General features: G+C 39.4%; 1 protein-coding gene across 6 annotated transcripts in view; it reads right to left on the reverse strand.

The window, feature by feature from the left end:
* MTUS1 (microtubule associated scaffold protein 1) overlaps positions 1–27,383 on the reverse strand; it is a 91,081-nt gene that overhangs the window by 36,063 nt on the left and 27,635 nt on the right. The window contains exon 1 of one of the 6 annotated variants that reach the window (XM_027907083.1): positions 16,590–17,054. The exons of the other annotated variants lie outside the window; for them this stretch is intronic. Coding sequence (XP_027762884.1) covers positions 16,590–16,710 — 121 coding nt within the window. The 5' untranslated portion in view covers positions 16,711–17,054. Of the gene's footprint in view, positions 1–16,589; positions 17,055–27,383 lie in introns of those variants that run through there. 6 annotated transcript variants of the gene reach the window in all.

Raw genomic sequence — 27,383 nt, forward strand, 5'->3', positions numbered from 1 at the left:
AGGAGGGTATTCACTAGACTCACAAATGTAACCATCCAAGATCTAAACCTTCCTGACAGCTTTAGGCAGGTAACATGGATCCTGTGCTTATACTAAGAGAAATAACTCCAAGGGACATCCTGCCTAAGTTTGATCTTCTGGTGATTTTAAAGGTGTAATTCCATGAAGAGTGTACACAGTCATTTCAGTTGAGCTTGAGAAAAAAAAAGAAAGCTTTTGGGTAAAAAAACAAGAAGAGAGTCTCCATCTGATATCCCTGGTCCCTTTGCAGAGGAAGGGGCTCCTCCAGATGACAAACCAGAGCAGAATCACACAATTCTGCAATATATCCCTGCCAAGTATATATATATATACACACACACACACACACACACACACTTACATTTATGAAATCGGCCAAGTTACAACTAAAATATTACAATAAAGGTAAGGAAATGCTGCTAATACATCCTACGTCACACACTGAACCAAGTTTTGGAAAGCACTACAAAATGTCTATCCTGTATGGTATTAACAGTTATGAGACATTTATAGCTAATTATGTTCAGTGGAGTTTTGAGCTGGATCAAATTTCTCCAAATACACCAATAAGCACTAAAGTAAATTTGAAGGTCCACATGTTTATTAGAGCCTAAGAACACACACTGAGACCTACACTGCTGACCTCTGCTCTAGATGCTTTATTGTTTCCTCCTCCTTTAAGTGAGCTAGTTCTATTGATGCAGTACTGCATGACCCGTGGGTACGATTCTGAAGTTTCTCCTTCAGGAGTCACCAAATCTCAGTCTCACATCTGAACTGGCCCATCAGCGAGTGCGTAACTTTGCCTTGTATGTTAATCTTTACCCAGCTAGTTCTGAACCCTCAAAAAACCTCTGCAACTCTCCTGCCATCCTGCCCCGCTGCCTTCCCCCCTGCCACAATGCATGTGAGTTATTCAAGGAATGCAACAGAATGACTGATCAACCATTTGATCTCACGGCTGTCATTTTAAAGTTTGCCTTTGTGACAAGCTATGGCAATTAAGAGAGGGCAATTTAAGAACATCCATATGAATAAGGAAGCTGTTGGGTTTAATCTGCAGTGGTACATAAATTATCATTGAGAGGGCCTGGAAATTCAGTTGGCTGTAAATTACCACCCTAAATTCTTTCATAACTCCTGCTCTGGGCTATAAACGCAGGCCAGACAAATACACAGGGAAAGCAGTCGCAAAACTAAATTAACGGTGTCTGCAGAGAGCCTGACAAGGTTGGACTTGGATGGAAGTCTTCCAAACCCTCAGCAGCTCCACTGCTTGATCAACTGTAATTTTTGCCTGCATCCATCTTCACAAGGGGTGGATACACACCTTCCTGCCGTGCCTCTCAGAGTCCAGGCTGGTGCCTGTACATACACAGACTCCTGAAGAAGTGATGTTTTGTTTCTAAGCTCTGCCTCAGGCCTCTCTACCTAAGCTGGTGCAGACAGCCCCGGCATGCTCTGTTCACGGGTCAAGCATGTGAGTCACAAGCCAGTTCTAGTTCGCAGCAAAGGGACTTCATTTTTCAGAGTTGCACCTGGATAATCTGCCCAACTGAAATACTTAAGATCCTGCACCTCAGGAGCTTTTCCAGCAACTTACTTAGGTGGTCTTGTCTCAAAGCAGCTGGGTGAAGAGAAACAGCACTTCTCATCTTGCATCTCCCCCCCACATCAACATGATCTGAAGCCCAAGATGACAACTGAAGGCTTCCTAAGAAGTACAGCAGCTATCCCTTCCCTTTACTCTTTACTGTCACCCATTGAGCTTCCCTTCTTTAAGGTCTGGCACTAGCCTTTGTCCAGGAACAGAGGCTTACTTCAGCTGTCATCAAATCCTTTTCAAGTTGTTCTGAATAAACCAACAAAACACCACAGAGGCTTTTAAGAAGGTTGCAAGAACTGAATAGAATTTAACTGCAGGCAGGTAAACCTGACCTAGATGCTTAAACTGACTCAGCAGGACTAAGATACACAGCAGAAATCCCTCTGCCTTTTTTTGCAGGGGTGCAAAGGTTTTTGAGCACAGATTTTTAAAATGCTGTACATCCTGGAGGGGGAGTGCAGAGTCATCGCACATTATTCCAGGCATTCAGTTTAAAGTACTGTTCTGAAGTCTGTGTCTATCCTCTCATGTCAACTCATCCACTGACTTAAGGTTATTACCGCACTCACTTCTAGCCTCCATGTAGCATTTTAAATCCATCCCTTTTCACTCTCCACTTCTAGGCACAGAACAGGATATTCTCTTTATACACACAGAAATGAAAAGGGAAATCTCAGAAGTATTTGCATACTTCAAAGAGCTCTACGCCTGTTTAATGTTTTAATCACATGCTTAACACATACCTATCTTGCAGCACTGGCCACACAGGGTTTCGTGTTGGCAGGAGCAAGTCTCTCCTGGAACAAAACCTATTAGCATGTCAAATGCTTCCCTGTCTGTTACAATGCTGACTATTAGGTAAGAAACCGAATGTTTATAGACCACAACAGAGTCCTACAGTCTGAAACTGTTACCTAGTAGTTCCTATCTTTCGCTGGAACTCAGGGGAAAAAAAGTTTATGACCTCTGGAAGAATGGGCAGGCAACCCAGGAAGAGAATAAGGATGTCGTTAGGTCATGTAGAGAGAAAGTTAGAAAGGCAAAAGCTCAGCTAGAATTCAGTCTGGCCATTGCTGATAAAGACAATAAAAAGTGTTTTATAAATATATTAACAACAAAAGGAGGAACAAGGAAAATCCCCATCTTCTATTGGATGCAGGGGGAAACATTGTCATCAAGGACAAGAAAAAGGCTGAGATACTTAATGCCTTCTTTACCTCAGTCTTTCTATTAAAGACTGGATATCCTCGGGGCAACTTGCCCTCTGAGCTAGCAGGCAGGGACAGGGAGCAGAACAGACCCCCTGGAATCCAGGGAGAAGAAGTCAGTGTCTTGCTGTGCCACTTAGACACTCACAAGTCTACCACACTGGATGGGATCTACCCAAGGGTACTGAGGGAGCTGGCAGAAAAGTTTTCCAAGCCCCTCTCCAATATTTATCGTTAGTCCTGCTTAACCCGATGACTGGAGATTGGCCAATGTGATACCCATCTACAAGGACTGTAAGGAGGATCCAGAGAAGTACAGGCCTGTCAGCCTGACCTCAGTGCCAGGGAAGGTTATGGAACAGATCATCTGGAGTGCGATCACACAGAACATGCAGGAAAACCAGGGGATCAGGCCCAGCCAGCATGGGTTTAGGAAAGGCAAGTCCTGCTTGATCAACCTCATCTCCTTTTATGACCATGCCTAGTGGATGAGGAAAAGGCTGTGGATAATGTCTACCTGGACATCAGTAAACCCTTGGATACTGTCTCTCACAGCATTCTCTTGAAGAAGCTGGCAGCCCATGGCTTGGACAGGTATACTCACCACTGGGTAAAAAACTGGCTGGACAGCTGGGCCCAGAGAGTGGTGGTGAACAGTGCCACATCCAGTTGGCCTTTTGGCGCTCCCAAAGGAATCTGGACAGGCAACAGTATGAGATTAAAAAAGGTGAAGAGCTGGGTCCTGCATTTCAGTTACAACAACCCCAGGCAATGCTACATGAAAGGGAAAGAGTGGCTGGAAAGCTGCCCAATGGAAAAAGACCCGGGGATGCTGGTTGACAGTCAGCTGAACATGAACCAGCACTGTGTGCCCAGGTGGCCAAGAAGACCAATGGCATCCTGGCTTGTATCAAAAATAGTGTGGCCAGCAGGACCAGGGAAGGGACTGTCCCTTTGTACTTGGCACTGGTGAGACTGCACCTCAAGTACTCTGTCCAGTTCTGGGCCCCTCACTTCAAGAAAGACACTGAGGTGCTGGAGCAAGTCCAGAGAAGGGCAACGGAGCTGGTGAAGGGTCTAAGGAGTAAGTCATATGAGGAGCAGCTGAGGAAGATGGGGTTGTTCAGCCTGGAGAAAAGAAGGCTCAGAGAAAACCTTATTGCTCTCTATGGCTTCCTGAAAGGAGGTTGTAGCAAGCATCTAACGTTAATGATTCTACCTAGAAACTGTAACACATTAATAAGAAGCATGCAGCTCTATGAGCTTCTCGCTTGTTGACAACAAACGGAGCATGAACCAAGAGCACCATTTCATAATGGCATACTCTATACAGAAACATGGGTGGAAGAGGAAACCTGAAAATGCAGAAAGCAAGAGATAGCAAGCAAGGGCGGTTTTCCAACTGCATACCTTTCTAAACAAGGTTTTGCACAATTTCCTCAGCAGTCAGCAACTGCAAGGAGTCCTTCATTCCTGTACAAGGTTCTGAAGAGAGATGCCAGCCTACTCCTTGCCAGTTAATCTAACACATACTTCATACTGTTTCAGACTTTGGAACCGATAATCCATGGTGTGTAGCAAGCCCTCTGCCCGACAGCGTGATGGTATGGACTTTTTCTGTTGGGTTATAAGCAGGCCTCTGCCATCTTTCCATACGGAAGAGAGCACTCTCCCTGTAGCTGGGAGACACTGGGGGCAGCCAGCAATCCAAGGCTCGTACGAATGTGACATTGCATTGAGGCTCCTCGATAAGCCTCAGTACATCTTTCCAGTCCCTACCCCAACAGACTCTTATCCACATGACAGCCTTTGAACCGGGTTCCCTGAGGGTGCATGCTTATTAAAATTAACAATCCATTAAAGCCTCAATACTTCTCAGTCAAACCCATGCCTTCACCACGTAATTAACTATGATGCGTTTCTGCTCCCTTACAGCGTCACCTGTCCTACAACAAACAACACTGGGGCTTGTACAACTGTTACAGGAGACTGTTCAAGGCATGACTTATCACCTCGCACATTGCTTTTTCCCCCTACAGGAAGCATGTTAATGACACACATTTTCATTTGCCATTAGTCTGGTAAAATCTGCTACTATGCTGACTCTTCATGCTGCATTAGCCTTCTCCACATTTCTGAAGATTATATATTTTAAAACCTCCATTAACCTTATACTGAAGTTTCACAAGGAGCTAGATGATGATGTTTGTAAAGATACCAAACTGCATCTGAGAAACTGCATTACCTTCCAGATTGCTAGTGACTTCCAAAATAAAGGCAAAAAGACGAGAACTAGGTCAATTCATATCACTGCTGCAATTGCCTGGTCAGCCAGCCTGTGCATTTTTTTAAAGGGCAAATTTCGAAGGAAAGACTAGTAATCAAGACACTCTTGAACTGTGCCCTATGCTGTTTTAGTGTTACATGGTTTTTTACCATTTCACCAGTAGCTGTTTCTTTTTCAGTCTTGTAGAAGCTATAGTATTGGATGAGACATGGCCACACATTTTGTCAAACTGAGTAGTGGTGCATTGGTAAATTCAGTGATGATGGCAGGAAGGAATGTAAAAAAAACCACCTCAAAACAGCAATGTCCAAATTTTCTAGTAGATTAGGAGACTGAAAGGGATAATCTTTGCAAATCACGTTTCACAAGGACTTCATATTTAAGTCTGGGACTCCTTTAAGTGTGCAATTAATGTATCAGACAGATGTCTGCCTGCTAAGTGCACAGTACACACGCAAGCCTGACTAATACCCTGAAATCTCACTATGGTGCCTGTAACACATCTTGCCTTAAGTACGACCGGCCTATCGTACAGAAGCACTGGTTGAATTTTGAACACCGAATATTTAAAGTGATTTTGTCTTACTACTGCATTCACAATACACTTCATCAATAATTTTTCATCTAGCTAGTACATATCGAGCATGAATATGAGTCACACATCATCTGCAAGGATAAAAAGATCAATAAGCCCACCACACACTCAGAGATGACCTCAAACTAAACAAACAAATTTGAAGTGCAATGCAATTTAAGAAAACAACTCTAGCATGCACCAGCTAGACTGCCAGAGCATCAGGGTTGTCCAGGTTATTTTCTAATTAACCAAGGGCAATATTGATGCTTGACTTTTTTGGGGGCTTTACCTTATTCTGAACTAGGACAAAGCCTAACATGTTAGTTACCCATAGAGTGCTATAAACCACTGACTGAGGAAAAACAAAACAAATGGGAAGATGGCAGAACTAGTTTACTGTAATACAAAGCCTAAAGCATGGATTTTGATATGAGAGGGATTGGCTCTATGTACAGTAAGGAAGCAACTTCATTCACCTTAAAAAACCTCACTGTTATCCATTTTTAATGACAAAGATAACAACAAGATGGACAATGATTGCACGAGGATGCGTTACAGTGCCCTGATGCTTTGGTCAATGAGGACTGAACTAAAGACTGTGAACTGTCTCCCAGTGTATTATCCTAATGTTAGGTATTTGAATTTTGCTACACAAGTTCATCATGTATGCCACAGGCAACCTTAAATCTTCAAATTCACTAGCTTTACAAGGACAAAAAAAAAAAAAAACATATTGGAAGCTAGCAAACATAAGGGGTTTACTTTTAAGTAAGTTTCTAGTTCAGGTATATCTCTGATAGGCAAAGAAACACCTGAAGCAGTTCTATTTTTTCTTATAGTTGCAGCTGTGCCTTGTCATCCATGAAACACATAACTTCCAAAAAAAACCAAGAAGAGAGTGATGTTGAAGACTGATGCCCCTCACTCCTCTCTGTTCCTATTTCCTCTTCCTGTTCTCTCCATTTTTAACTCCTGTACAAGAAGTTGCTCCTTAATGTCTGGTGCCCTCTACTGCTTCATTACAAGTACAGGACATGGCCTATTTTTGCCCTTCTGCAGCCTCTGTCTACACAATCAGGACCCAGAGTCAACTGGGACAGGGAATCCCTCCACGATTAGTTCACGCTATCTGCAAACCCTTCCCAGATGCAATTAATTGCCTCCTCAGTGCAGACCCTGATCCCTTGGTAACCCCACATTCTTCTTGGACACACTTAGGGCATGTGTGTGTAGTGTTACAGAAAGAAGAGTATTACATATCCACTCTTGTGTAGAAAACCCTCATATAAGACCAGAATGCTAAACAGCCTTTTTCAGCCCTTCTGAAGATCCCAGCTCTCACATGCGATCAGGGTGAAATGTCTGAAACGCAGCCAGAAAGGAAGAAGCCATTTGAGCTGCAACACTTGAACACGTTCCTTCCTACATACCATAGTCCACCCTACCATGATCAACATCAGGAACACAGGGCTGGAAGAAGCCTCCAGAAACCATTTACATCACTCCTTCTTGAGGCAAGGTAAACACTACCTAGACACAAAAGGCATTTCATCAGACTGCTCAACTGTTTTAAGTCTTACCACAAAACACTGTTACATTTTTTTCATGGTACATTTTCTTCCAGCTCAAACCTGATCTGATTTCACGTAGATTAAATCATTGATGATAACCTCCCTACACGCCACATTTCACACAGGCACTAACAGGCTAGCTAGGAAGTTTTCTCTTCTGCTCTCATGCATGCACAGCAGTCTCCTAAGTTCTGGAAGGTCAGATATGAAGTCATCTTAACTATTTTTCAACTACTTTATAAACATGATTCCTTCCAAAAGAGCTGGCCAGAATTATAAGTACACTAGGGATAAAGATCAGGCAACTGGGAGAGACACTGCTACTTACAAATCCAAGTAAGAGAACTGCAAAAACCTAATTTCTGCATCATAAATTAGTTCTATATCTATGTATAAAACTTTGCTCCAACAAGCATGGGGAGGATTCTTGAAAGAAGAACTTCAAACAAATCCAAACAGGACTCTTACAGGGTATAGAATTAAGCTTTTAAGTTTGCAAGCCACTTTCTGCTCATATACAGAGGTCCACTCTGTTGGAGGAAAGGCAAAAAAACCCCAAACCAAACCAACTCAGAACTAATTTGGAACTTTTCGCTGAACCACTGAACTTTACTTCATCAATTGTGCCTGCCCTAATTCAACATAGTAATTCTTTCTTCACTAGTTTATTAGTGAACTGTCAGTACATACATTAGCTCAGATTGTTAGATTCAAGCATTTGATGTTTCTATTTTTTTCCTCAACTACTCAAAGTCCTTCAGAGTAAGAGTATATGGAAGACTTAGTAATTTGCAAGGAACCACAATATTTCGTTGGAAGCAACTGTACAAAAGACTTGGAAAATACATTTTTGACCACAAGACTAGCACATTAATATGCAACATTTTTTCTTGCATGGTGTCTGCAGCTATCTTGGATAGAGAGGACAGAATGGCTTTTAGTTTGAACTCAGAAGCTATTTATTTAATCACACTAGTATGAGCTGATGTTATATGACTGTAACAAATGTCACTGACTTAACTATGGCACTGAAATGCTGCCTAAAGGATATTATGGAAGAAAAAGTAGGGCAGACAGTGGGAATTTTAAGAGCCTCCAGAGCCTTGACTATATTTTCTATTATTGCCTTTGTGCCGAAACTGTTTCTGAAGCTGAAACACAGCTTCCTGTGTTTATGAAACTACATCCACTTAAAGACATCCAGATTATACTCAAATTTACTGATGATGTTTGTTAAAAAGCAAAGTGATAGCACTTCTAAGCACATAGGAAGCACTACAATCAGGGCTAAGTAATAATCATACTTTATCTACTAAAAGATCAGTTAAAAGTTAAATTCTAATGCTTTTCCTTATAAAACTGATGATAGCGGTGTGAAATTTCAAGTTACGAAACTAATAGCTAACATCTAAACTCACTTTTTGTTACAAACAGATTCACTTTCTAGAGAAGTCACAAATTTCTGAATATAAATAGAGTATAAAACAATTCAGAGACCAAGCTAGGACGTGATTTTTTGCTAGTGGACTAAAAAAAAAGAAAAAAAAATCAGTGATGATATAGGCATGATTAACCTTACAGGCTGGAACTGAGAAAAGTAAAGTTTAAAATAATGATTTACTTTGCCAAATCCCTTCAAGAGTTCTAGAATTCTACAGTTCTAGAGCACTTAGGAGCTATGCAGAACATGCTAATGCAGTTGTATCAACACCATTGACTACGGTATCATTCCATGACCTTGCTCCAGTCAGTATCTTGATTGGTTTCAATCACAGCCCCAAATGGCAACCCAGCAGGCTGCTCCTCCCCAGCTACACTGACTTAATTTGATGAGTTCACATTCAGTCCCAGATCTGATGTTTTCACATGACTAAAGAATAACCAAGCAGTTACTGTAAAAAAAGTATTAATCTGCACTGTCATTTCCACACAACAGAGCTGAGACTTGCCTTCACTCTACTGGCAGATGACTACCATGGCATGTCTAGAAGATCAGGTAAAAGAAATTCCATCAAACTTCTCCCATATCAAGGTGGACAGTTATCTATTTCTACAACTGTTTCATAGCTCTGCTAAGACACTGAGTTACTCTAGATCAGTACTGATTTTATAAGGCACTAGAAGTGGATTTTGCACATATCCACATCTGCTGGGCTGGTTCACATAGTGGAAGCTATTTTTCCAATTTACAGTTGTGCTATTCATCCTTTTTGATTACACATATCAAAGCCATTAACATAAACTCTCTGCAGAATGAGGACAATTTAAGCAGCTATCAAAATCAGAGATAAGCTCACAACTTTAAGAAGATGTATTTTAGGGGACCTCAGCATATTTTAAAGAATACCGGCATAGTTGAATATGTGTTTAAAATGAACTTTGACACTACTTTAAAGCCACTCTAGCAATGAAACACAATTTGCTGGTCAACAGAATAAAATAGCATCTTAATATAACCACTTCAGTTGCTGCTGGTTAAAATCATCCATGTGAACTCAATCTTTTCCATGCTTCACTGCAAGTTCAAGACAGAAAATAGCACATCTCAAGTGCCTCATACCAGCTCTAAGTGCTGCTGGAATATCCCCTTTTCAAAAGGCACACAAAATGCGCATATATAAATCTTGGCAGTCACCACATCATGGTTAAGGACCTATTTGTGTATTTCTTGTCATGTTGAACAGCTTTCCTGCTATTAAGCAGCAAAGATATTTCTCCAGGGACCTGCCTAGGAAATTGCACACCATTGTTTTGGGAACAGCCTACACGTAACCTAACAGAGCAACCTAACAGAGCCCACATGACATCATCTTGCCAAGCTGAAAACAGAGAACGGGGCACCACCCAGCACTTCAATTAGCCACAAGATGTGCCTCAGCCCTTTGAGAAGCGCAGGGTCCTTCTGCTGCCCGCTGACCACACATAGAAGTTAAGGGACTTCTGTTCCCAGTGACTCCTAACCAAACTGCACAGCCCCTTTGGCAAAGGCTGCCCGACAGGTGCTCGTGCTACCCTCAAGGAGTGACTCCTTGCCATGCCTGCTGTGGAGACCAAGTAGTTCCTATGGAGGAAGCTTAAAACATTCAGCACATCATTCTTTGCACTTAATGTTCCCTTGAGTCTCTTCTGTTCAAGCTCACAAACAACTACATTGACGGCAGAGTTTTGCTTAGCTGGGTGGTGGGTAGGGAGAGAGGAAGGGGAAAGTAGATTACAGAAATTTTTTTGAGGAGCTGATACCTCAGGCGACTGTGGTGTTCACTGGGGTAACCCACAACTTACCATAAGGACCAAAACCCATACGTGAGGTTAATCCCAGTGAAAGATCACCAATTACAAATATCTCTACTTGTGCCACTAACAAACACAGCAAAAAAAATATTCACTGCACATTACCCACACATCTTGCCTTCCTTGATCGTAAATCCAAGCTAGGAGGTCCCTCCAGAGATAAAGAAACATAGGTTTAACAAGGTTATGCTACTCATTTCATATGAACACCACTTTTCTTTTAAATTGGCAAAATGTCTTCACTTGATAAGCAAATTAAGCACGTAGCAGATTTTACAGTAATATTTGTAGAAATAAGCAAGCCATGATTTTATATTGGTTATGCAAGTGGGCCACGCTCATAGCTAAGAAAAGCAAAGTTTTATAGCCTTCTGTTTCATATGGAGTAGAATAATTTCCAAGAGGCTTTGTAAGAAAGTTCACTTATTCTTCTGTTGAAAGCATTTCAATACTCCTGTTTTACCACTTCAAATATTTGAAAAGGCTTAGCACAAAGTCTGTTCTTGTAATAAATACAAACATAAGATTTTTAATAATTTAGGTGCTTCTGATGTAAGCAATATCTGAGAGTCTGAAATTATTATTACAGAAATGACGTAGTTATTGAGTATTATTTTTAACACTTGACTTTTCTACTGAAGGACTGCTTGTTCTCCTGGAGAAAAGGATGAGCTTTTATTAAAAGAATTTCACCACAGATGTTCCCAGCAGTCCTATTTCCTGCCTAACTAGAATTATTTCCATAACATCACATAGAAACTATTTACACAAGTGTCCTGAGGAAGATCTTTTACTTGCTATAAATGCACAAGCATCACACTATCATGACAAAATGTAGCAAAACTACATTTAAACAGTAGTTGAACACAGGACCTAAGGTTATTACCCTAACATACCCTTGCTATAACTACTAGACATCAGAAAAGATGATACCAATGAAAGGTTAATAAATAGAAACTATAAAGCAACATGTCATTCGGATACAAGCCAGGTTATTTAAGATGACTTATTTCTACATTTGAGTATCTGGACAACTAAATTGAATGGGATTTTTTTTTTATACACTATTTAGGGATGTAAGTTACACTGCAAATACATTCATTTTTCAGAAGATCAAATACTATTTTCTTCTCCCTGCAGTACAGAGAAGAGAAACAATACTCCATGACCCACAAAAGTAATGAGAAAGAGCACTGTTGGTGGACAAGGTTAGGAAAGTGCTGGTGATACTGCTACTAAATAATTAATTAATAATTCTGCAGAAGTAGTTAACCGTATTATCATGGTAAAATTAATTACTTATTAGCACAGATCATTTGTCATGTCTTTTTTATTTACTCTCCAATTAACTTTTCTTCTTTGAAGTTGGGCTGGAAGCAACAATTCTATTTATTTCATATTGACAAATACTTAGGGCATCCATCACATATAATTAATCCCTATAAGTGAAGGAATAACAAAAACTAATATCACTTGCTACAGTGGAGCCAGAATGCAAGTTGCCATGCATCTGCTTTCCACAGCACACCAGTTGTTCTTTCTCCAAAGATTTTTGGAGGTAAAGCTCTCCATTTACATTCACTTTCATAATTTATTAAATATATGCATAGTTTAAATGTTAACATCACATATAAGTTATTGTTTTGACTTTGGTATATTTTTCATTGGGTTGGGTTGTGAGGTTTCTTTTTGGTTTTTTTTTTTTTTTTTTGGTTGGGTTTGGCAGCTCCTTTTTGCTATCCAGGCTTCCTGTGAAAATACTAGTTATCCTCATTTTATGCCTATTGTAAATGCATCCATTGGATGAAACTTGAACAGATCACAAACTGTACTTACAAACCACAAAACACAGAGCCCTGCCACCTGAAAATAAGAACCTCCATTTAGCTGTCACCTACTTGCCTACAGAAACTATGACCTATTAAGACTGAAATCAGGCACATCAGGCAGGTCATTTATTACCCAGTCTTGAACAGATTAAGTCAGGAGCAGAATCTCATTGACTTAAACAGGAACATGATTAAATTCAAAATCCCCCATGACAAATGGTTTCCAGCTATTCAACTTTTGCTTAGAACAGATAAGCTGGCTTTAGTTCTGAACTATTTTTTTTCCTTGGTTGGTGACACAAATATTTAACATACTCGTCCCGTATAAAATTTCTCCATCAGACTTTCAGATTCAGAATACTTAAAAGGGTTAAGTGTGTTGGATATCTTTCTATGGTTCTACATTAAATTGTAGTGTCAGACATTAACCAGTTCTTCCGTTATTCTTCAAGGGAGTTGGGAAAAAAGCCATATGAACAGCAATTTGTGACACCCAGGGCTTTCAAAGCCCTTCTTGAAGAACACTGCTTTGTAATGCATGAAAGTAATTTTATAGTTCTCAATGTGATCTGAAGGAGGACTTAGGGAAATCATACTGAAAGAGGATGGCAACTGGTCGAATAAACACATTTGTGATGTTTCCTTGTTATTTGCAAAGAAATTTTTAAAACTAGTGATTGCTGAAATGACATGTTTAGCAAGCAATGGAAGTCATCAGTGAGATAAGAGCTTCAAGTACAGTTTGCTTAGATGAAGGAAAGATAGAGGGAAAAGCAGCAAGAAGGGCTGGATGGAAACATCTTGAGACAAAACAGAATACAATCCTTGAAAAGCTCTGAACAAAAGGCACAAGAGCTTTGAGCTCCACTTGCAAAACTAGTTTCTTGTTTGGAATGTTATCTTTATGCAAAATTAAAAATAAACTCCAAATTATTGTTCTGATTTATTCATAAAAGAATGCATTTCTCTCATGGTTTATACAGAATTACACAGATATAATTTGCTTGGTCACACCACTGATGCATGAAGAACATAACAGCACTTCAGTCACCCTTTGGTAAGAATCTTAAATGGTTCAAGAAAGGAAGCAAATATAATATTTAATCTCTGAAAGATTAGTTCTCACTTAACTCACATCTGCCATGCTTATGCCACTCTGAAGAGTTTAGAATTTTTGCAGTTACTTGCTAAAAGTAAGTTTTACAAGCCAAAGGATGGGTAAAGTGCTTCCTGATGGTTACAAGATTTTATTTTGCTGAAGAGGGCACTCATTATACACAGCTAACAGTGCAGGTGTACTGTATTTCCAGTTGCGGAGAAAAATGACACTTTGATGTCTGCCTGCACTTAAAGAGAAAAGAAACTTCTGGATATCGTGACCTTGAAGCAACACAGTCATCAAAGTTAGACACAAGAAAACAAGCTGAAAGATCTTCAGAAACACTTTAAATTTTACAGCAAATTTCATCTGGATTTACTCCATTCCTAGGGAAAAAAAATGATCAAATTTTATTTGTCTTCCTTTGATTTTCTTGCTGCATGCTTACACTGAAACATATCTGAACTACTCTAGTTAGACACCTCCACATGGATGAGATGTAAATGCAAACACATCCAGCCCAAGGATCCATTTAAGTGTAATGAATAACCTAGACAAACTTAACACCAGTGGCAACAACTGTATGCCCAGCCATGCTCCACAGTGTGAAGAAACTGCATCAAGCTGCTGCAAAATATCCTGAAGTCAGAATGAAAACCCAAAAGCAAGCTCCATCCACTTCCTCCCAACAGAGCTTACATTCTAACTTCACTGAGTTTTTACTGCACCAAAAACTCTCAGCCAGGATGTGGCTACAGAAGAATCCAACTTGATCTGTGCTCAAGATTACTTTAAAACTCAGCATTTTTACAATTGCTTGAAGTATCCCAAGGATGCTCTACAGTCATACAAGAGACTATGCTATGGTCTGTGCTATGATCAAAGGGAGTAAAGCATGAAATCCATGATAACGCTTATTAAAAGTGCAATCTATGTCAAAACCATTACATAACACTCATACATATGCATGTTTCTATGTGGACTCTGAAGTTCCTTTTTGCAATTACTCCTTTCCTTATTTACTGACACAATCCCTACTGCTTCTTGTGCACATTTCTTACTGGACCTTGGAAAGAAGACACATTTTAATCCAACTAAACCACTACAAAAAAAGATACTCCTATTGGTGCTGCAAAACCAAATATGGCTCCTCCTGGCATTAAAAAAAAAAAAACCCAAACAAACAATTAACCTTTTATGCTCATGACATACACTGATATTGCCTGATGTGCTGCTGCTGAGTTTTATGAACCTGAAATAATCACTAACAAGCTTCAATGCATTCTGCTGTTTCGAAAACCACAGTATTAACTATACGTACTTGCATTCTCCATTACAGAATATGACCTGGTTTTCAGATGCCCTACTTCTCTGGTATATTCAGCTCTAGCTAACCAAAGCTCTATATGTCAGCTTTTTGCTAACACACTGACTTCCTACAAGACACAGGGACAACAAAGGAGAATGGGGAAAGCAGGCAAAAACCTGTCTTAGCTTTCAATCTGGTACTATTAGCCTGTACATACTGCACATGGAGAAAACACACAGAAGGTCTATTCAGCACTTCTTATTTAGTGAAGTGCTGCTTAACTGGAACACAAAGCTTGCAATCTATTTTACATACTGTATTTCACAGAGGCATCCTGCAGACAGGTTTTGCTTTCACTTCCACTCAAATGAAATAAAACAACAAATTTATTCTTATATTTGTTAAATTCCTTTGCTACATGCACTGGCATCTATTTTTACTTTTCAAAATTACACAAAGTTCAGTAGCAGTTACAAACATTTAGAAGACTCAACATCATCTCCCCTCACCTTCTCTCTTAGGAACTTTGTCCCTGGAATATGTGTTTCATGAACATTTCATGTTGTTAGCGACATAGGTATGTGCACAAAGACATCCTTTACGTTAGTATTTTTAGCATCATGGTATTTAAATCCTAGTTTAAAGCCAAGCAAGCAACCTGCAAGTATAAGCCTACATTATGTTTGGATAGTTGTCCTGTATTATGTTCATAAATGAAGTTATCATCCAGGAGGAACTCAGAATCTGGATTTACTTTGTCAAGAATAAGTAATGACAAGGCAAATGGTTTAAGCTGTTATGTGAAAAGCCAGGACAGCAAGGGAAGCTGACTGGTAGTACTGAACTCCCAAAAAATAAGAGCACAGAGGGTGGTATTCAAGTGAGAAAGGAAATCCCCAGGAGGAAGAGCTTCTGCAAAACTAGTTTATGTAGCTGCTTGCTCCCCTCTAAGTAAAATGCAAGAGAATTACAAATAGTGCAGTGGAGAAAATGCTTATGTAACATGCAAGTGCCATCGGTTTCTCTAGATGTCATGTATCTCAGCTCAAAGAAACAAAAAACTGCCACCCTCCCCCAGAACAACATATTTATATCCTGGAACAAAGCTCAGCTTCCATAATCTCGCTTTATTTGCTTTGCCTGCCACCGAAAATCAGGTCAGATGCAGCCGAGAATGTTGTAATTTTTTGTTTATTTGTTGTGTTTTGTGTCTGCATGGGTGCAAAGTAAACACTCCAACATTTGTCTTGAATGTCTCAAAACTTTTTACCTTTTAGGTTTGCATCGACACAAGTGGGCACAAAAGTTTGCTTGTTCCACAACATGTATGATGACCTATCTACAGGTAAGTAATCAAATATTTCCCACAGACAGAAGGCTACATTGTGACAGCTCATATTCATTCTGATTCCCTCCCTGCCTCCCCCTTGCATCCCATCAAGATACAGAAAAGACAGTGCTCCCAGAAGATAAACATTAAAATGATTAAATAAATATTTAATAGCACAGACTTCCTGATACTATTTTTGGAACTGTGCAAAGAAAGAGCAAATTCCGATTTGCATCTCATAAACAGAACAACCATTTTCCAAACAAGCAGCTCAGCACGGGTGCACACACACACAGAGTTAGAATATGAAACCACTTTGCTCAAAAGTCAAGACATCTGTATGAAATTAAAAAACTTTCATGCCCACTACAGTTCTTATTTGCTAAAAATAAGCTGCTGCTCAAGTAAACAAGATATTCCCTCAATGCATGCTCTAATCATCATATTAAAAATGCACAAACCTGTATGAAATATAACAGTGCTTTTCTTGTAGCCAGAAGGTAGACGAATGTTTCGGAGCAACCCCTTTGCTGTCAGCCTAATGCGCATGTTGGATAAGGAAAATTTCGGGGACCATAACATGTCTTCAGTGCAATTGGAAGATAAACAAGCAAGAAACAGCCTCCATGTACTGTCACATACTATGTTTTGTTAATTGCTTCTGGCAGAGGTGAGCAATTCTTGTTGAAGAAAACAGGCTTGAAGAAATAATCAAGTCTCCATTCCTATGCTCTTCTTCCTTATGCACAAACAAGCAAAACATCAGTAAAAGCAGATACCCCCAGCATATATGCTGCTGGCAGCTTCTCCTCACCAGATGTTGTGAAAACAAAGCTTGTCCTCGGAATAAAACCGACTTAGTGACTTGGAAAACCAACAGCCTCTGAACTGCATCACAGTGTTGATGCTCAATCTGCTATGGGATTCCGTGGGCTGGGAGCTAGAAAAGGAGAAATGGGAGGAGGAGGAAGTGGGTGGTCTCACCAGCTGAATATATCATCCAGCAATGTCACAGTCCATGTAATTTTTCTTTGGAGACTGTAAGGGACGTTATTTGAATATTTCTGGAGGCATATTTCAGCTTTGTACCCAGAAAGGATTTTTGGAGAGCATTTTTTAAAATAGTTTCTTTCAGTCAAATATTATGTCAACATTTAAAGTCTTAACAAATCCACAAACACATCTATTCTCTAAGAACAATTCAGTGTTTGAGAGCTGCTTAAGGGAAATTCTGTTTAGCTTGGCAGCTCAACACTGCAGATGCTTCCATTTATCAGCAGAGGAGCAAAGAATCAGGAATTAATTCATATTAAAACAGTTCTCTGCCAGCTGGGCTTTGAAGGCACCCAAACACTGAGGCAAATCAGCAGTGCTGCAAGAATTCCTACTACATAGATGCTGTTTCCATTTTAATCAGCCCTCATATAAAATTTCTTCTTACTATTTAATGAGCTCACATGTTTTGTGTGTACTTTAGTGAAGTCCACTGCCACTGGCAAAAATAAAATTAAAAATAAATTAAGAAACTAGGAAACAGAGGAGTAACTGTTTTACCGATTAGAAAATGTCACATTTTTTTACAAACAACCATGACTATAAATACATGCACTGGCCACCTTCCTGTGCAAAAAGAAACATTTCACTACTTTGCCTGAGGTCAGTAGCTGCCTTATTAGGCAGCCACTGAGCAGGGACCACCCAAGTATCTTTCAGAGAATGCAGAAGGCAAGACAGTGACATCTCTTCTTTAGGGTTGCTTGAAGAACTGTTCTCCACAGACTTTGTATCTTTTTAGAGACAACAAAATTAGGCACTTTTCGATTGATTCTGCACTTCTACCATTTCACCAAACCACAGCTAATGTTATCCAGCATCCATCCCTTTGACAGTTTTTCCAGTTCCAGAAACAAGTAACACAACTTGCTCTGAAGGAGGTATAAGCAAAATCAAATATAATCACACTGACAGGTCTCATCCCAGCGGTGCCTGACCTGTCCTCTCTTTACCGCAAATCTAATTTTTATATTTTAATAGCATGTCTTACTTGCTCAAGATGCATAGCACTTTAAATTCACTAGTGCTTATTTACCAGTCAGCCAGAACTAAAAATAGCACAGAGTTGCTGTATCTGGGTATCTCTAACGTCACACAGAGGGCCAGTGCAGCGGCAATGAAGCAGATCATTGTATGCACAGCAAAAGAGCTGCAGCCCAGCACCGAGACAGACCCATCCGGCCAACCTCCCCAGCACACTGCCTGACAACACTGCTGAATGTTTTTGAACCATGTACCAAAATATTTGTTTCCCAGCACAGCGATGTACCACCAACTCTGAAGTGCTATAATACAACTTCACTCCCCACAAACCCATTCAAAATAAGTACAAAGACAGTAAATTAGGGGCTTTTGTTTGGTTCCCAGGGCAGCCTCTGCACACAGCTGGGCATGCATGTCATTACCTCATCTATTCCTTCTAGTCTGAAGAGCTCTGGCACTAGTAACGTGCGTTCATCTATCTTTCCAATAGCCTGCAGCTCCAGACTCTTTCCTAGTCCAACAGTACTATCAAAGACATCGTCTTCTTTCTGGGATGCAAGATGATTATGCTTGGAAACCACACTGAGCAGTAAACCAGAAGGCTTGTTACAGCACACTCCAGTACACCTTGTGTATTCAGGATAGTTCATTAGCCCATCTCGTCAAGTATCAGATCACTATTGTCAGATCCTTTCTTAATTAAGGCATTTTGAGAACCTGACCAGGCCTATAGCCCGTCTTCAAACACCACTGAACACCCAGCCACACCAGGTTTTACCATTTTGCCAGGGCACCCACAAGAACTCCCTTTTATTTCCCTCCTGCTCCCACATCTCTCCAAGAGAGGAACTGCTCCATGTCGTAAATATTCTCCCACCATCCCAATTTAATGCTCTCACAAAGGTGGAGACAGTCAAGCTGGGTTAAAAAATTCCCAAAACACCACAAACCAACAAAAAAATGCCCACATCCAAAAAACCAACCTGCCACCTCTCCCCATCCTTGCAATACTGCCCAGGAGAAATGAAAAGAACTTCTCGTTAGCCTGTAAAACCAGAGAAGTTGAAACACCCCACTGAAACCTAACTTCCTTACTAAAAAAAAGGAGTTAAAGAATCTCTGGAAGGCAAACATCATCTAATAAATGTCATCTAATAAAACACCAGTTTGGAAAGTGAGGAAGGAATGAATCACTGGGTAAAATATGTGCAGATAAAAGCTTTATAAGGACATCAAAATTTTTGTAGCACAGACCAAAACTGCTCTTACAGAGGTACACAAGTAATACTTTTACCGCCTCTTTCCATTCTTTGTTTGGACGGAAATAGGCCATGAAGAAACAGATACACCATCATATTATTTGTAAAAAACCTTCTGATTTGACAAAAATGCCTTTCTAGCCTCTAGAGCTGGAATTCTGTTAAACCCCAGAAATCTGAAACAAGTCTGCCTTATGCAGAAGTAGACCTTGACAGCACTAATCAAAAGCAATAGATGCATGTCAGTCTCATCTAGTATCCAATCCCAGGGAGCTCTGACAGCAGCCAGCAAGACGACTGCCCATCCCCATCTGAAGAGCTCCCAGGAGAGACTTAACTCACAGAGAGGTTCCCCCAGTGTAGTCTTTCCAGAGCTCAGTATCACACCACGGCACACTCTGTTCCACTGTGGCTGTGCATCTGCTAGTGGTGTTGTTTCCTTGGCTCAGGAAAACAGAACCTTCCACTGTGTGTCTGTATTCCCACGACAGACACCTAGTCCCTGGTGCTAGCAGGGTACAAAGCTAGGGCTAATCCTTGGGAGCTTAACACAGCATGCCAGGAACATCCACTGTCTACATTTCACACATAACATGAAGATCACAGAGATGTCTTTTTCTATCTTGCCATTGGATAAGGATGATGGAAAATAGCACCAGAAAACAGCAGAATAAATTAGGAAGTTATATACAGAGGACAAAAGGACTGGCAGATTTTTATTTACTAGCACCTTATTGCTGGCTTCCCTCAGACTCCAAGGGCAGAACTGGTGATCAACACGGACAAAGGGGCTCCATCCTGTTTGGACCACATAATTCAGTCTGGGTTGCTAAATGTATCACTACCTGATGACACCATCAGACTGATGGAGGGCTGGACCTATTTTAACCCCAGCAGATTTAGCGTATCTGCACTCCCTGGGAATATCAGTAATGTGACAAAAAAGGAGCAAAGTGCACTGGCATCTGTAGGCTTTTCAATTCAGCCTCATGAGGCCAAGTCCACAATGTCTGTATGTGTTTCTGTTGTCCCTGTCACTCTTTCCACAATCAACAATCATTGAGAATGCCATCGGAACACAATAAGTATCTCATGTATAAAAGTCTAAATCAGAGGCTAGATCTTTAGATCCGAGAAGCCCATGTAAAGGACACCTGGCTCCATGTCACAAGACAGCAAGAGCAGTGAGGAGCAGATGGATTTTACTGGCATGTTTTCCTTCTGGAAGAACTGAGAGGTGATTGCTTATGCAAAGAGATGCAAGCAGCAGGAACCTACTTAAGAGCCAAAGGGTCACCTGTGTCCTCATTTTTATTTCTGGAAAATGACTGCCCCCACTCCGCTTTCCTGTGACCAACCTTGCTCTATCCAGTGTTCCAGTTTGGAAAACTAACCTTCCTGTAGGCAACAGTACCTGCTGCGACAACAAATGCAAGTTGAAGCTTTGAGAGTGATTTTAAGCTCAAATCCTTCCCTGAATAAAAAAGCAAATCTCTTTCTTCCTCAGAACTGAAACTAAAATCCTAAATAATTGAGGGGTTTTTTTCTAGTGCACAGAAGCTTTTATTCATTATAAATTCAGCAGCCTGTCAAAATGAAGGTGATGCTGCAGTTGATTCCCAGGCAAACAGATACAGGAGTCAGGTTATCTGTGTCTCTCGCATGCAACACTGGTATTTATTTTGTCTGTACTCTTTCAGAAGGGAGCCCCTGGTGGTCTAGGGGTAAAGGCGCTGCACTGTCACTGCAGAGACCCGGGTTTGATTCCCGGTCGGGGCCCCTCCCCGGGCAGATGGAGCTCGTTAGCCCTGTAAGGCAATCCATCTACGTCCTGAGGACCTCGCTGCCACCGTCCAAGCTCGCTCGGCCCCGGCAGATGAACCTCAGGATTAAAGGGTGGGCTCAGTTCCGCGCACACTGTGTCTCACCTAAAAAATCCAATGCGCAGGCTGGAAGGTGGAAAGACCTTCCCCGGTTCTTCGTTCGCGAAGACTGGCCATTACTCTTTCAGAATTGAAAAGAGTCACAAAACACTGCAAGAGTCATTTAATTTTTAACTTCTGACTTAAGGGAAGAGCATGTGCAGGATGTCCCTTCCAAAATGGCATTTTTATTAAGACTGACTCAGTCAAAATCCTATAGAGCTGCTACTCTACAACAGTATAAAATGTCACCAACACTTGGATAACATCCTCTAAAATACGAAGCTTCAATGATCCAGCCAGATGTGACAAAAACTCACAGCATCTTTGCTAGGGACTTCTGCTGTTCAGAAATAGGGTAAGTGTATGCTTAGGTTCTTGTGAGCTCAAGCCTCAAGGAGCAGAGGAAAACTAAATTTTTAAATTAGAGCCCCAGCTTATGGATCTATTAATTATTTATTCTCACAATACTGATTTATATTCACAGTGCAAATGTATTTCATCCATGGCCTCACAACACTACCACTCAGACAGCCTCTACTGAAGAACAACTTTGCAAATAAGGTCAATTTATGCAAGTATATGTCCTAAGACATGTTAATGTTTTATCTGGAGAACACAAAGCATATTAAAGATAACTCACTGTCTTTTGCTTACCTCTGTGAGCTTTGTATGTTCTCCATTATCCCAGACATGCAGACAAAAAATGCAGACGTGTAAATTGGTTAACCATCTTTGACACAAGATCCATGAGTTTCATGTCTGAGACAATTTAATGGTCTTTCAAGTCTTAGATCAACTTTCCCCCTAACAGGATCCAATGAAAACAATATGGGCAGCTACTTTATCTGCTGAGAAGTTATATGTTATAGCTATATATATAAAACTATATATAATATAAATAACTATATATAATAGATATAAAAATAAATTATATACTATATAACATATATAAAAATATAAATACTATATATAGATAAGTATATATATAGTAACTATAGAAGTTAAGGTATATGATGAAAGAAAGGACTTGAAGAAAGCTAGAAATATCCAGTCAGAGGACTTAAAAAATAATTTAAAAAAATTAAATATTGTGAGAGGACATTAAGAGTCAGCTTTAGAATACCTCATACGTCTCACCTCAGAACTGAGAAAAACTCAGTAGAATAGACAACCCAATTACTCACTGTTTACTGAAAATGCATAAAAGAACATGCACAATCTGAGGAACTCTAGAGAGACAAAGAAACAAAACCAAGTCTGACAACATCAGAAGAGATCTATATCTAGATTTATTTGGAGAAAGAAGGGATATGAAGATAGAGAGAACCAAGTAGTAGTATGGCACATTCAAGAAGGCAATATAGTTTGGCATTGCATACTGCAACTCCCTTGGGAATAACAAAATGAGAAGAATTTGTTACTGGTATGTGATCCTGATGGTACAGTCAAAGCTCTAAAGTCTCCTAACAAAATAAAAATGTCTTGTTCTCTTAATTACTGAAAAAAAAGAAATCATTTAGATACTTTAAAATTCATTGAGACAGAACAGTATAAAAACACCAACTGTGGTGAATCCTAACAATGCAGTCCGAACTTGAGAACAAGTTTGAGAAGAACACTAGGAAGCAAATGCGCTGACAGACTTACTTGACAGCTGAAGGGACCAACCTGAACTACATTAAGACTGTTGTCATGTACCTCTGTTTTTTGCATCCTGTCCTCAAGCGTAAAAAACATACTACCTCAGGAAAAAAAACCACATTTGTTTAAAAATAAAAACAACAAACAAACACCACAGCCCAAAACCCCCACTCAAAACAAATGACTACAGAGTTTAGGGTGGCTTTCTTTGAACATCAGCACCAGTCACATTACTTGAAGACTTCCAGAGCATAGTGGTTCTCAGCCAAAACATTAAATCCTTAGAGTCAGCTGTTGCACTATACTTTATTTGTTAACAGTGGAAAAAATCTTGCCAAGAAAGTAACAGCTATTGTCTTTCAAAGATTATTTCAGGTTTACAGATATTCCCTTAACTCTTCAAAATAAAAATCATTATATGTCCTCAATGAATACACTTATTAAGTAACTGAAATTCACATGCATTTAGATTAATTCTGCATTTATTTATACAGAGATGGCAAAATGAGTACCTGCTTTTATAGCTGGTTCACATGTAATAGCTAAACCAAGTAGCTTTGCTGTCTGTTTATAAAAGAATGTTCAAGGCTAGATCACGAGTCAAGTAATTCAGATCGTCCTCCTATTTCACATGGATGGGAAAAAAAACCTAAAAGAATAGACTATGGCTGGCTTTTTACTGCAGCTAGAAAGGCAACAAAATAATCCAACGCACAGTCCGATATCTGCAAAAAGAGGTTTAAGCCTGATCTCATTGTTGCTTTTCAAGGGATAAAGGAAAACCACTAATTTATATTGTTCAACTCTGGGAATTTCCAGTGTGTAAAATATTAACTACATTAAATGAATACAGAATCTAATCTTGTTCCTGCATCACCCCAAAGAGTTTACAAAACTGTTCCAAGTTTTTCTGCAGGATTTCCTGGCTTTTCTTTTGGAAATAGAGGCAGAGACAGAAAAACTGACAACCCCAACTTATTTAGAAATGCTGAAGCTCTTAACAGGAGAGACTGAGAATCCAGTCTCAACACAACTATATTGAAATTCCTGGTTAAAGCTAGTCAGAAGGGCTTCTTCTTGAATATAGAAGATCTGTACCTCTTGGCTGCCAGGGCACATATGTGCACATATACATCAAGACCTTTTCAGGTTTCCAAGCAACAAGAACACTGCTTGGACAGTGTCTTCTACAACTTTTGCAAAAACTTTTACAAGCAATACACACCACCCCCTACTCAATAACAAACCCAAAAGACCACCTGATCAAATATGAAAGGAGAAACAGAGCCCTTGTCAAGTCATTTGACCAAATATCCCTCATCAGCAGGGTAATTTGCCACCATGCTGAAGACTCCAGATGATCAGCTAGATGAAAGAATTCAATGAAGACCTAAGTATTTGGCATTCCTAATGATGTTCATCAGCTCTCACAACAGTTTCCCCCATTTTTAAAGAAAGTTTACAGATTTTGTTACAGCATCATGTATAATTTTAAAATATTAAGTCTTTTTTGTTGTTGTTAAAGTACAAGCAGAGTGTGATATACATAAATCCTGTGTCTTCCAGACATGGAAAGTGCAAGTATTTTGAAGGTAACCTATTCTATCCAAGAATCTACAATGTAAGAATTCTTTGTCTGAGTTTCAACAGGGATGACTGAGGGCGTGAAAGAAAAGGGTGTAAAATGAACCTTGAAGTATGCCTCCAACTTCTGTTTGAACCAAAGTATTTTGTTAATAAAAGCGTCCTATGAGAGTATGAGAGTTTGAGTGAGGAGCCAGCATCCACCTTTAAAAACCTGTTTTAAGAGAGAGCATTATGGTCTGTTACATTTATTTCTTATTTTTGCATTTAACCTTGATCAGCACAACTACTCACTTTTGCAGTAAGCCTCCTGATTGAATTTATTCCCTCTCCCAGTGTTATATTCTCTCACAAATGATTGAACTAAACCAGCCATACTTTATGGGAGTAAGAAAACAGAATACCATGAGAGAGCATATACCATTTCTTGATAAAGCTTCTTTGTTTTTGATGGCTTCTACAGCCTTTACTAACTGATTCCAGTCTGCATAATCCATCACAATATGGCAAGATATAACATATTTAATAACACCTTACATGCGTATCCAACAGTTGTCCTAGCTGTCCTGATAAGTCTAATGCCGCACACATAAGTGGAACCTGTTATCCTTAACAGCCCACAGATCCCTTTCAGGGTCATGGAAAAACGGGACAAGCCCTCCAATAAATATTTACATGTTTTATTCCCAAAATGATTGCCTTACCTTTGGAACTGCCAAACAGGATATTTGCTTTTGCTTGGCTTACGTAGTTTGAGAGATTACTGTATTGTAACTTATCCTTAATGCTCAGTCAACAACAGAAACATGAGATGTGAATACCCACCACATTCTCCCACACTGCACTGTAATACCCTGCACAGGTATTAGACATAGGCCTCTTTTTCTACAGGGAGGGCTGGAGAAACAAAGGAAACAGCACTAACTTCCACCCATTTTTAGATGCAGTTTTGCATCAGTTCAAAATTCCATCTCACAAGAGGTGACATTTTTATTCATATTTACTGACATTATGGTAAGTGCATACAAACAGCCTTACCTGAAGTTAGCAAGTTTAAAAGTACAATAAAACAATCCCAAGAAATTAAATTTGCCTTAGCTTTAAAGCCAGTGCTGAAGAAATACACCACAGAACTTGTAAAGGTTATTTGATGCACTGAAAATCACTCATGAAAGATACAGAATTCACAAAATGACATCTTGTGAATGTTTTAACAAGAAATTAACAGCAAATATACATGTCTCTCTAATTTTACAGGCACACTAACTGTGTTATGGCTTGCTTTATCAAGAAGATTGTGGCTTTGCACCACTGCTGTAAATGAATGAAAAATGGAGGAAGAGCACCAATAGTCAGAGAACAAACACCGTATTTTGAAAATCCTGCTATTTTTCCATCCTTAAAGTATGAAAAGCAATGTGAACAACTGAGCTAGACACTTAATTAATGCTTTAATATTGCAATCAATTACCAGTCCTGCTGCAAGAAATTAGTCCTGGGCACAGGGTTAAGAAATAGAGGTGGGGTTGGAACTCCTCACGGAGTAAGGCTAAAATCCATACACTTAACCAGGGCATTGAAATGAAAGAATAAAAGCTTTATACTAGCTGCAATCACTAGAACAAAGCTCCACTATAATATCAAAGCCAAAAAAAAAAAAAAAAAAAAAAAAAAAAAAAAAAAAAAAAAAAAAAAAAAAAAAAAAAAAAAAAAAAAAAAAAAAAAAAAAAAAAAAAAAAAAAAAAAAAAAAAAAAAAAAAAAAAAAAAAAAAAAAAAAGATAGTGGTACCATTCTACATGGTACTGGCTGACATTATTTCAGTTCATTTCAAAAAAGATCATTTGTCTTTTCTTAAAATGTAAGACATTGTACTGCAGAACATTCAAGCAGTCATGCAATATTTTTATTTTGTAAGAACTATGTGCAACTGTGAGGATGGGGGAAAAAAAAAATCTTTCTTTAAAATGCAAAATACTCCATCAGAAAACTCTGCATTCATAAATGGTAAACTATGTTAATGCTCTGTTTAAGTTAGAAATTTTTTAACTTCAAAGTCTAACATATCCAATTTTGGAATTTGACTCAGTACAGTAAACAGTTCAGGTTTATTAAGACACACACTGAAATATAGCCATTCTACTGGCAAAAGTATGATGCTAAAAAGCATTTACTAAAGAATCACTATTACAGCCAATTTGGAGTTTATGGCTGTGTTTTTAAGGCATCATATCTAGCACTTCAAAGCTACGTAGCTATATGCTTTATTAAGTTGGAAAAGATGAATCATAAGCAGAATTATATTAAGCTAGTAAAAAGGAGAGAGAGCACTACTTTTCTGCATGAAAAATAGAGAGAATGTGCCACAACTAAATTTAGGGGGAAATAAAGTTATATTTTGAGACTCTTGCTAGCAGGCATAAGAGGAATTTACTTTTTTAATTTCTAGTCCAGAAACAGATTTTGTTGCCTATCGTGAGTTTCCTCAGTTGAGCTGATCAAGACATTATGTTGCTAGCTGAATCATCCTCTACATGCTTATACAGCAGACTGCATTTGAGCTCTTGGAACTTAGTGTCAGGCTTTACCTAAACTAACATTAGTTCAGCCAAATATCAATAAAAGCAACAAACAGAACAAGCACTTTGTGCAAAGTCTTACACTTTATGTATGACACAAGCGCTGACCCTTAAGAGAAGATACTGAAGTCTCAGCTACAGTTGATATGTCCACACTGGACACCCAAGAGAGTAAAAGACAAAAGCATTAAACTTATGTTATGACTACAGGAAATTAAAAACATACTGCCAC

The sequence above is a fragment of the Empidonax traillii genome, unplaced genomic scaffold (genome assembly GCF_003031625.1).
Source record: "Empidonax traillii isolate 1590-97213 ecotype Southwest subspecies unplaced genomic scaffold, ASM303162v1 scaffold1398:size116460, whole genome shotgun sequence".
Classification (NCBI taxonomy): Eukaryota; Metazoa; Chordata; class Aves; order Passeriformes; family Tyrannidae; genus Empidonax; species Empidonax traillii.